At 39.2% G+C, this 12539-nt stretch overlaps 1 protein-coding gene across 1 annotated transcript; it reads right to left on the bottom strand.

Annotated features, from left to right (window-relative positions):
- Positions 1-5093: 5093 nt before the first annotated feature.
- On the bottom strand, positions 5094-10966 carry LOC108667811 (RE1-silencing transcription factor B-like). Its single transcript, XM_018154880.1, has 3 exons — positions 10828-10966; positions 10144-10247; positions 5094-7715 (listed from the first exon to the last, which is right to left on the bottom strand). The coding sequence occupies exons 2-3, from the start codon at positions 10234-10236 to the stop codon at positions 6564-6566; spliced, it is 1245 nt and encodes a 414-aa protein (XP_018010369.1). The 5' UTR covers positions 10237-10247; positions 10828-10966; the 3' UTR covers positions 5094-6563.
- Between the last annotated feature and the right edge of the window lie 1573 nt (positions 10967-12539).

The raw sequence follows: 12539 nt of genomic DNA, 5'->3' as shown, positions 1-12539 counted from the left end.
ATATTAGGTGATAACTTTTGAATGAGATTTATTATATTAATTAAGTGTGGTACAATTATTGAACACCGAGCTGGCTAGGGTTATGACAATGAAATATGTGATAGACCATTTATTCGACCAAATAATACATGAAAACTATTTTTTTACACCTGATAATTCGCATCAACTTAGTTATAAAAATCAAATGTTTGTATAATCTTCTAGATGTTTTGGAAAACTCATGTGAAAGTTGAACTTGGCAAGTGATTGGTTCCATGAAATTTAAATTACCAGAATTAAGAAGATAATAGCTGGAATAATTTGAACTCTTGAATAAAATCTGATGCGGACTATCCTTCAAACTCCTACAAGTAGAAGCACTAAAAACTCGATGTATTTAATTATCCATACGCATGCATTCACTGAATTCCATGCTTAAGTTTTGAATTAGGTTTCACTATATACTTGAGTAAATAATCGTTAATTGGCACTTTTGTGACTATTGCATTGTAATTGACATCTCAATTAATACGATAATTAGTGCCTTTACGACGGTTTCATAATACTTAATAGTTCAATTATTAACTGGGGAATTCCTGACAGACGCATTGTACTTGACAACGCAACATGCTAATTATGATACCCACTAAATAAATGCTCGACTGAAAAGATTTGATCTGCTAATAAGGCTATAAATTTACCTTAGTTTGGACATACAGGGGCTGGACAAAATAATTGGAACACTACACTTGTTAGTACCTTTTCTTTAAAATCCTCCTCTGTCCAAAATATTCATCAGAGTTTCATTATATTGGTATACATACATAATTAATATATGTTGTTTACTATTACAGGTATATTGCATAATCTATTTTAGATTTATTTAAAAATTAGGTAAGATGCGTGACATAACTGATTTCGAAAAAGGGCAAATTGTTGGTGCTTGCATGACAGGAGCTTCGATCACCAAAGTCGCTGAGGTTTTCGGTTTTTCGAGAGCTGCTATATCAAGGACGATGACGCAATTCGAAAAACAGAGGAAAACATCTAATAATCGCACTAAATGTGGTCGACCCTCAAAGCTATCTGATAGAGATCGAAGAACATTAAACCGCATTATGAAAAAAAATATAACTCAGTACTCACTGCAGTGAGTGACAGAGAGCGCATTTTCTCGTCGATGAAAATGTGAGGTCACGGACAGACAGACAGACGGACGGACATGGCGAGCACAATAGTGCGTTTTTTCCATAAATGAGAAAATGCGCTAAAAATAGGCGATCTACGGCTACAAAGGTGCGTGCAGAGTTAAATCAGCATCTCAGCAATGAAGTTTCTACCAAAACCGTTCGTCGTGAGCTTCATAAGGGTGGATACCATGGAAGAGCCGCTATCAGGAAACCTCTTCTTGCTTTTGGAAACATTCAGAAGCAGATGCTGTGGTGCAAGGACCACAAAACCTGGTCTCCAGACCAGTGGAGGCGAGTAATGTTCTCAGACGAGTCCTCAGTCCTCAGACGAGTCCCTAAATTTTCTCAGACGAGTCCTCCTCCTACAAGTCCTCTGTCCTCAGACGAGTCCCTTAATTTTCTCAGACGAGTCCTCCTCCTACGAGTCCTCAGTCCTCAGGCGAGTCTCTAGATTTTCTCAGACGAGTCCGCCTCCTACGAGTCCTCAGTCCTCAGGCGAGTCTCTAAATTTTCTCAGACGAGTCCGCCTCCTACGAGTCAGACGAGTCCTCAGTCCTCAGGCGAGTCTCTAAATTTTCTCAGACGAGTCCTCCTCCTACGAGTCCTCAGTCCTCAGGCGAGTCTCTAAATTTTCTCAGACGAGTCCGCCTCCTACGAGTCCTCAGTCCTCAGGCGAGTCTCTAAATTTTCTCAGACGAGTCCGCCTCCTACGAGTCCTCAGTCCTCAGGCGAGTCTCTAAATTTTCTCAGACGAGTCCGCCTCCTACGAGTCAGACGAGTCCTCAGTTCTCAGACGAGTCTTCCTCATGTCTGGATGAACTGGAGAAGGTTTTGATGGAAGAGTGGCTGTAAATTCCAATAGAACAAGTCAAGAAGCTGTACGATTCGATTCTCAGACGCATTGAAGCTGTATTGAAGGCTAAAGGAGGCCCAACTCCGTATTAAATAAAGTTTATCTAAATTTTATCAGGTGTTCCAATTATTTTGTCCAACCCCTGTATATGGTTGATAGGAAACCTTTAATTTAGGTAAAGTACAGGGTGGAGCGCGGTAATTTGCTTATTTGCACTGCATGCTGTGGCGGCACTGACGGTCGAAGACAGAGGAGAGTGGACGTTGCTTACAGTGGATGGCGGGAAATTTGTATTCGTCTGGCTCTCAGTTGCCATCATGCAGTGGATATGTTAGGAGAGGTCATTTTGTGTAGAAGCGTATTTTTCAAATGCCCACTCTATCATTGCAGTGCAGCGTGATTTTCGTTCACGATTCGCTGTTCCTTCACACGGACGTGTTCCTGGACGGCAATCAATTGTAAATTAGGTGAATGCATTCAGAACAGCAGGGAATGTGTCATGTCTACGAAACGGACCTGAGAGAAGGATTACAACACCACGAAACATCGAGAGAGTTAGAGCAGCAGTACTGCACTCTCCGAAACGCTCTGCTCGGAAGCAATCATTTGCTCTTGGCATTTGTCTATGATACAGGATTATTTTCAGCCAGCTCATGAGGCAATGGAATTAGAGGATACATGGTTCCAACAGGATGGTGCCACTGCACACACAGCAAGGGTTACCATGAATTGTTTGAGGCAAATGTTTCCTGGACGGCTTATCTCTTGGAGGGGTGATGTGACCTGGCCAGCACGCTTACCAGATTTAGCCCCATGCGATTTTTTTCTTTGGGGTTACCTGAAGTCTACGGTGTATATCAACCGCCCCAACACCTTGGAAGACATAAGGAACAATATTGAAGCTGAAATTGGCTGAATACCAGTGGGCATGCTTGATAGAGTTCATGAAAACTTCAGAAAACGTATACAGTAGTGTGTGGAATGCGACGGTCGACATTTGCCAGATACACTATTTAAAACCATGTAATTTATAAATTCCATTACCGTTCAGTATAATTCAAATATCAAATAAATTTTTCTAGTGACCATAATTTTTTTATTTCATTCCCAAATCAGCAAATTACCGCGCGCCACCCTGTAGAAGTTTTATTTCAATGAGGCCATTAAATGTATGAATTTTTATCCGATCCGCCTCCAAGTTCATATAGGCTGGTGATATGACTTCCCTATATTAAACTACATAAATATTTAATTAACATTTATTAAAAACCAATAGATTGCAGTGTAATTGTTGAAAGTCTTTCACACATTGTAAAGAATCAAATCTGAGGAAGAGTTTAACCATTTAAACTAATTTTAGTAAAAAAAAGCGGCTAATAAAATCGAGTTTATTAATTTTAATCAGCCATGTCTAGCAAAGACCATAAATTACATATTATATTTCTTAAATTGAAATGTTTGAATTAGGAAACAAATTAAAAATCGAAAACAAACGGACAAACTATGGGATGAAAATTAGTTACTGAAATGATGATATTGATCCGAATAAGCAACATCATTGTTATTAATTATTATTAGGGACAATAATGAGGAACCACACACCACCACATGGCTGGTAATTGGTACCTCACACCCCATGTCTGGTGCACGTGTGGTACCTCACACCCCATGCCTGGTGCACATGTGGTACCACCCTGTCTCTTATACACATCTAGATGTGTATAAGAGACAGGTGCAGTGCAGGGCACGTGCAGTGAAGGGCACGTGCAGTGAAGGGCACGTGCAGTGAAGGGCACGTATGACTCACGTCTGACTCACAGCAGCACTCACCGACGCTAGGGTTATTGGGTCCAATCACTGCTGATGGCGGTGATGATGGCGGTGATGATGGCGGTGATGATGGCGGTGATGATGGCGGTGATGATGGCGGTGCTCTCGGCGATTTCAGCTAAGTTAGCTGCGGGTTTCGAACCCGCAACTCGATGCTCCAACGATGTGGAACTTAATCACTCACGAAATTAATATTTAGTAAAGCAGTGCCATCGTTCATTAGGCCGTTAGACCTGCCTCCGTTTCTTAACATCGCAGAATATTCACAGCTTGTGTTGTTGTGGCTCTCGAACAAGTATTATTTACTAAAACTGCTTAATTTAATATAACTGCGTGAATATAATCCTAAAATTTTATAACGTACAAATTAATTGCATTTTGTTTCCAATTACAAGATTTCAAGTTTTCTTTCCTCATCATTCTCACGGTACCATTTAGTTTTAGTTTATCATCAAAAAATGTTTTTTCATATGAAAGAAAATCAATAGAAAAACGATATTTTTGAGGGTAACAAATTCATTAATCAAGCAAACTATATCCACTCTATTTTTCATTATAATTATTACGATTCACACAGCGAAATAAATAGTATAAACTTGATAGATTATTTATTAATAGAACTTGATAAAGGATTGAATAACTATAGAAGAAGCTACCATAATTAGAAACTATAGAAGCTACCACAATTATAGAAAAACTATAGAAAAAGCTACCATAAAAGAAGCTACCATAAGCTATCTTATGGTAGCTTCTTTTAATAAGAAAAATAATTATTGCATGAACAATTCAATTTCCTATATAATGTGAATTTTGGCAGTACACTTTTTTTTAGAGAGCAATATCTGTTACGGCTAAATTATCCTCAAATTTAAGTTAACTGCCGTTGATAAGTTATATATTGTTACATTATTGCCATTATTATTGTTATATAATATTTTTTGACCATTGTGGGCGCGCACGATAGCAACACCTCTAATCGTGACACGCACGATGGCAACACCTCTGCCCGTGACAGGAGCGGTGGTAACACCTCCACCCGTGACACGCACGACGGTAACACCTCTACCCGTGACACGCACAGCGGTAACACCTCTACCCGTGACACGCACGACGGTAACACCTCTACCCGTGACACGCACGATTGGTGCACATGTGGTACCTCACACCCCATGCCTGGTGCACATGTTACCAAAGCTACAAACCTGATACGTACAGCGCAAGCAAGGATAATGAAAAATAGAGACGACACCTAAAGTTTACTCAACATTGTTTACGAACTAGATCCAAACTAGTGAACTAGTGGCTAGCATGCTAGCTAGAGTATATACCCAAACTAGAGGCTAGCTAGATAGAGTATATACCCAAACTAGAGGCTAGCTAGAGCATAGACCCAAACTAGAGGCTAGCTAGAGTATATACCCAAACTAGAGGCTAGCTAGAGCATAGACCCAAACTAGAGGCTAGCTAGAGAATAGACCCAAACTAGAGGCTAGCTAGAGCATAGACCCAAACTAGAGGCTAGCTAGAGTATATACCCAATCTAGAGGCTAGCTAGAGAATAGACCCAAACTAGAGGCTAGCTAGAGCATAGACCCAAACTAGAGGCTAGCTAGAGCATAGACCCGAACTAGAAGCTAGCTAGAGTATAGACCCAAACTAGAAGCTAGCTAGAGCATAGACCCAAACTAGAGGCTAGCACATAATCTAGGGCACTACCAGACATAGATTAAAATTATTTATTTCAGTAAAGATTCTTATCATCTAACGTAAGTTGGAATATTAGTCAATAACTATGTGAGTTGATAAATCTTAAATTGCACTATTCTAAATAATTAACTCACATTTCTGGTAGCAATAAAATCATTAAGAATAAAACTGTTTAAATTGAGTGGAGAAAAAGTACATAAAATTCATGTAGAAATAAAATCATAAATAATAAGTCTGCTTAAATTGCGCAATGCTTGAGACCCAATTGTGGTAGCTATAGTTTGGAAAGAAAGAAGGTGCGTTCACTTAAGTGATTATCGATAATATTATGGTATATTATTTTTACATTTGTGGGGAACACAATAGGCATGTTACCCAAGTCCGTATGCCACAAAAGGCATGTTACATATGTCCTCGTGCCATGATGGGCATGTTACCAAGACCGCATGCCACAAAAGGCATGTAACCCAAGTCTACATGCCAAAAAAGGCATGTAACCCAAGTCTACATGCCAGAAAAGGCATGTAACCCAAGTCTACATGCCAGAAAAGGCATGTTACCACAAACATATATTTATATGGACATGATTGACCCCAAAGGCAATACCACTTGTCAAGTGCGCCGACAAACTCATATTTACCCCTGGGTTGGATAATACTCGGTAACACATGCATAACCCTATAGGATCATTTAATGATCATTTATAGATCATTTAATCTTACAATGATCATTAATTGATCTATGGGATCATTTAATCCCACGGAGGGATTTAACCACGGATTGGGGCTCGCTGTATCAAACTGACGAGTGTTTACCCTCATAAGGGATGAGTCAAATTTACAACACTCGTCTGGAGACAAAAGGGGTTTGGAGACAACTTCAACTTGTGCTGGACGCATTGGGCGTTTCTGAATTGTTCCATATATGTTGAATGGGTTAATGGGAATGAATTAAATTTATAACTACAGCGCCAGCTGGTCTGGAGAACAACGGATGTTGGGACTTCAACTTGTGCTTGTTGTTGTGGTTGGTGTGGTGGGTGTTGTTGTGGAGGTTGTTGTTGTTGTTGTATTATCTGTGTTGTCCTCAGCCGTCTGTGTTGAGTGTTGTCGGATACAATGTTTCTTGAGTTGCTGTTTGGTCACACAAGAGTACTGACAAAACGTACAATGTATGGGCTTCTCGTGCGAGTGCAGGAAGAGAAAATGCTGTTCCAGGCGACGTTTGCGAACACACACGTACTTGCACTCGGAACACTGGAACTTCTTCTCCTTCTCGTGTTCAACGAGACGATGTTTGGCCAGCAAGCGCCTCTTGGTGCAAGTAAAGTCGCACTCTTCACACTTGAGTACATCTTGTGTTGGGTGCTTGTGCAGGTGGTGCTGCCGCAGCTGCTGGTTTGTGACACAAGTGTACGGACACTGCGAACACTTGAGGGGTTTCTCCAGGGAGTGTTTGTGTAGGTGGTGCATCTTGAGGTTGTATTTGGTGACACATGCAAACTCACACTGCATGCACTTGAAAGGTTTTTCTGAAGAGTGCATGTAGAGTGTGTGCCTGAGGAGGTGTTGCTTCACGCGACTCGAGTAGTCACACTGCGGACACTGATACTTGTTGTCTGTGTCAGTTTTGTGTTTATATGAGAAGTGTCGCATCAAGAGCTGCTTAGTAGTAGTGCGGTAGTCACACTCAGAACATTGGTAGCTGTTTTCTGCAGAGGCTGCGGGCTCCTTATAAGCTTTTGCGGCCTCGTAATTAGCTGGGGGGTTGCCGAGGGAGGTCGGGGGTTCGTAGTTATTGAACTGAGGAATCTTGAGGCTCTTATTGACAAGGTTGCTGTCATTGCTGGTAGAGTTGTCACAGGAGCTCGTGCCTTCATAGCTGTCCAGCTGGGGGATATTGATGCTGTTATTGATGCTGTTGTTGAGGCTGTTATTGATGCTGTTATTGATGGTGTTGTTAAGGCTGTTGTTGATGTAGTTGTTCACGTTGGCGACTGGGTTTTTGTAGAGCTTTGCAGCATCATAGTTGTTGAACTGAGGGATGTTGATGCTGTTGTTGATGAAGTTGTTGACGTAGGAGGGGGCGTAGTGCTGAGGCTCCCCCATGAAGGGGGCGCCTGATGAGGAGGGGCCAGAGAGGTCTCGCTTGTTGTACTGAAATAGAATAAATATATTATACTCTGCATTATATTATATTATATTTGAGCTAAAATATGCACGCATATGTAACTGCACAAAAAATTATCCTGTTTAATAGTCAGACTGTGGGATGTCCCCCACTAGTTAACCCAGGACGTCTTTACACCCTAGTTCACCCAGGACGTCTTTAAACCCTAGTTCACCCAAGACGTCTTTACACCCTAGTTCACCCAGGACGTCTTTACACCCTAGTTCACCCAGGACGTCTTTACACCCTAGTTCACCCAGGACAAAATACTGCAAAAAAAGTGCCACGTATGTGGATGTCTAGAACTTCATTAAATTCATTAAATTGAATGAAGTTTTATTTTAATCACAAGAACAAATGCCTGTTATGCCTAAAGTATGCATAAGTTTATGGCTGAAGTTTGTGATGAGTTTTCAAGTATAGTCAGATGGGGTAAGACAGGACCAAAATCACTAACAAGCCTGTAGCATCTATACCATGAATAACTAAAAAACCCTAAACCAATCACAAGGTGTAGTTATGCAATGGGCTTCTAAGCTACAACTCAGACATTTTGCATCTAACATAGTTTTCTGTACAGATTAAAAAAAGTGAGCTGGTCCCATCTTACCCCATTGGGGTAAGATAGGAACAGGCTGGGGTAAGAAAGGACCAACAGGTAATTCTTATGTTACAAGGTTTCTAATAAAAGTACAAATCTGATATTCAATATTATCAATCCAGAAACACATTATTTGATTAAACAACCACTTGTTACTGTTTCGTGTTGTGGGAAGTCAACTTTAATATCAGTCACATTGGAGGTTTTGTCACGAGAAAACTTTGTTGACATTAAATGCAGCCATATGATCCATTTAGTCTTTTGAGCAAAAAATATGGATGATATTATATAGCTGGCATAGTTAATTATCATTTTATACTTTACTTTTGCTAGCAATAATAAGTCCAAGAAACTTGCAAGAAACTCCAGTATTTTAGCAATAATGCCTAATTCGAGATTGAAATTTTCAAAGAAATTTGGTGAGAGTGAGCAAAAGATAAAAATTTCGACCAAAATACTCCAGTTACTGCATAATAATATATTAATTTAAAAACTATTTTTGATATACTGTAGGGTAATAGAGGGCCATTTGTGGTGTAAGACTGGACCATATGTGGTGTAAGATAGGACCGTTTGTGGGGTAAAACAGGATCATTTAATGGTCCCGTCTTACCCCATGTCTGGTCCTTTTTTACCCCATTTTAGAATACATGTCAGGCAGTGATGGTAGCAGGTAGGAATGCCTAGTATGTCTCAAAAGTTGCTTATTACTTGAGGTTACCTGCCTTTGCCTACATCCACAAACCTGACCAAAAAAACTTTTGTCATTAGACACAGCTTATTTCCTAAACAGGGTTAACTATTTTGTGACCCTTCTTCACATAGGTTTTCTTTAAAAATTAGCCAGAAATTCATTATTTGCAGAAGAGGGTTGAAACAGGCACTGAAATGACAGGCAATGATTGCTCTAACATATTCTTTTGTCAAATTAAATTTAGTGCAATTAGAATGCATACCATGGGCTGGTCCTTTCTTACCCCATGAAGGCTGCGATCCTGTCTTACCCCATTTGACTATAAATAATGCAAATAAATAGATCAACTCATGCATGTGTTCTAGAAATATCTCTTCCAAGACATGAATGAACAAATTCCACATCATTTGACAACCCATTCAAAATAAATATACAAATAATAAGTATATTCAAAATAAATATACTGGTGCCAGGAAGAAAACATTTTTCCAAGGCAAAAATTAACTCATGAAAGGTATTGAAGGCATAGGTACCTGCAGGCAATGCATAAGCTCATTAACTTAAGCTCAAGTTATAAAAATGTAACATATATAGTTATAAATGACATCATTTAAAGGCAATAAAGATAGCAGCACTCCAGCATGGTCTATGACTGCCACCTCCAAAACACATACCGTACTAAGGATGCAAACCCGCAGGTAGTGCATTAATTCATTAATGCACTACAGGTTATGCATCTGCAAATCATTGGTCGAGACGTATAGAAATAGACTGGTATCTGTTGAGCTGAATAAAGGGTAATCAACCAAGTATTAAATTAAAATAATGCGGATTTATTGTTTTGTACGAATACTTTTTTCACCCGAAGAAGTTAACATGTTGCATTAATTTTTGTTGCATTGAGATTTAATTTCTATTGATGCTATTTTTGAATACAATGCGCCTCTATACATAATATAAATCACTTCTCCTGTTCAGTTTGTGTACTTACATACATTAAAATACGATTTTTCAAGTGTACGAATATTTCTTTCCCCCCACTGTATGCTCCAGCATTGTGTGGGACTTCTATGTCCATAATACTACTATAATAATACATAATATTACTAAGGATACACACGCGTAGGTGATGCATGAGCTCGTTGTTGAACTGAAGGCAGTTGAGGTCCTGCAAGGCAGCCTCCCCCTTCACACACTCCAGCAGCTCACTCATGCTGACCTCTTCTGAAAACGAACTTGAATTTAGTGATTGTTATCTGAATATAAATATATAATTCAAATGCACATCCACAATACGGTACCTATTTTTAGTGCATTTCCTCATTTATGGAAAAATGCACTATTGTGCTCGCCATGTCCGTCTGTCTGTCTGTCCGTCCGTGACCTCAAGTTTTCGTCGATGAGAAAATGCGCTCTCTGTCACTCACTGCAGTGAGTACTGAGTTATATTTTTTGAGCATAGTTTAGCTCATGAAGCCAAGAACATAATTCTGCAATGTTTCAATGAGCTTTAATTGAAAGGTGCATGTTAGTAGAATATGCTAATAAAAAATGTTCTACATAACACTTTGATATTATGTATAGTGGCAATTAGTTAATTTCAAGTGATAAGTGAACAAAATAATTAATTTTTTATTTCAAATTTGAAAACCCAGATAAAAATGATACATTATTGCTGATATGATATTAGAAAGTAATAGGAAATTTTTAGTTAATATTTGCACAAATTAAACCACAGATTCAGTAGAAACTTGAAGGCAGGAAAACCAAATATTAAATTCTAGAACAATCTGAGTTTGCTTACCTGGAGAAAGAAGCCAATTGAACCGAGCCCAACTTACAGGCAATGCAAGTTTGTAGTTATCAGCAAGACACTTTGCTTTGATTACGGTCTTTGTTTCAAATAAAAATTGCTATTATATAATTAATTGAATATTACTCAAAATATCTGCAAAAGAACATTAGGATTTATATAGAAAAATCTAGTAGATGAAGTTTTGATGGGTTCACAGATTATATGAATGATGAAATATGAAAAGCATTGCGTGTTTCTACCAGCCAGGCAGGCGGGTCAGCCATTGTTAAACACCCAGGGTGCAGAAAGTGCGTGCCAATTGGAAGAGCTTTAGCAACACATCAGTGGCTAAATTTTACGCCTTCAGAAGATCTTGTCCAAACAATTGGATTAAAATAATTGCATTTAAAATTTTCTAAAATCTTTGGCGGCCCTAATTGAGGATCAGGAGATACACCAGGGGCTGCATTATTTTTAAAATTTCCAGTTGCCAGTTGGTTCAACTTGGTTGGATGAGGCTGCCAAGTATAATCCACAATTTGGCAATTTCCATTGCAGCACAAATTGCAATTATCTACTGCAATACCTGTGGTGTCAAAGATGCACTCATCAAAGTTGGTTTTGTAAATATTTTTATAAAAATTATGTTGGCAATAAATCTGGCATCTTGAAGACAGCCAGAAATTTGGGCTTGGCAATGCATCTTGAGCCAGGGCGCAGAGGGTGGATGCAGTGTCGCCAATATATGGGTTTTTAAGCCCTGGGCGTTGCCGGGTAATTTTAAGATGCGTCGCCAGGTAATTTTTAATGAAAAGCCATTTACGCCGATTAATGAAAAACTATTTAAAAGCCACGAACTTATTTACAAGGTTGCATGCACGTGTTACTCCAAATAACTAATTTTACCCTAAAAACAGTCCGATTGTACAGCAAGTGTCAACTGAACATGTGATAATGTAGTCTGACCGCTCTAATGTGACTGCAACTACATAATCGTAAACTTGATGTTTACATTTTTTGGCGGGAACTCATCGCAACTGATTTCTGGACAAGCTTCACTGCATCCTGTTCCATCATTCCATCCAACATACCGGAAACCTTATTTTTTTCTAAATAGTTGGCTGAACACTAACAAAACAACTATATTAAATGTTAGAATTTCAATCTAAATGTGTCGGCAAGATCTTCTGAAGGCGTAAATTTTGCTTCTGAAGCGTCGCCAAAGATCTTGCAATATTCATCCACTCTCTGCACAGTGGATCTTGAGCACTGTAGGCAAAGTTTTTGGTCAACAATGGCATAAAAAGGCAATGCATTCTCCAAACTGTAGCCTGCACACCAAAGTTTTACATGAACCAGTAATATTTTTTTACAATGTCAATGTATAACAGATTGGTTTTGTTCACAAACCATTCAAATTCAAGTTTATTATGGATATCTTATGCATGCTAGTTGAGCTCTGAAGCATGGTGGCAGGGAATTATTGTGAGTACTTATCGGTCCACCGCCGTGCTGCGGTCTTAACCCTTTGCAAGGCCCCATGCCCTTGGCCCTTGGGCCCCTCTTGCAAGTTGCAATCTAAACTCAACGGTTCGACCCCATGGTCTCATCACAACTCCCTTTAGAAATATGTGGAGTTTCTAAAATGATATAAATTAATCAATAAATATTTAAACTGGAAAATCCCTTAGTTACTTACGTTGGTTCCAGAATGATATCAA

The sequence above is a fragment of the Hyalella azteca genome, unplaced genomic scaffold (assembly GCF_000764305.2).
Source record: "Hyalella azteca isolate HAZT.00-mixed unplaced genomic scaffold, Hazt_2.0.2 contig8055, whole genome shotgun sequence".
NCBI classification, from domain to species: Eukaryota; Metazoa; Arthropoda; class Malacostraca; order Amphipoda; family Hyalellidae; genus Hyalella; species Hyalella azteca.
The sequence above is the reverse complement of the archived record's forward strand: the minus strand, read 5'-3'. Positions and strand labels throughout refer to the sequence as shown.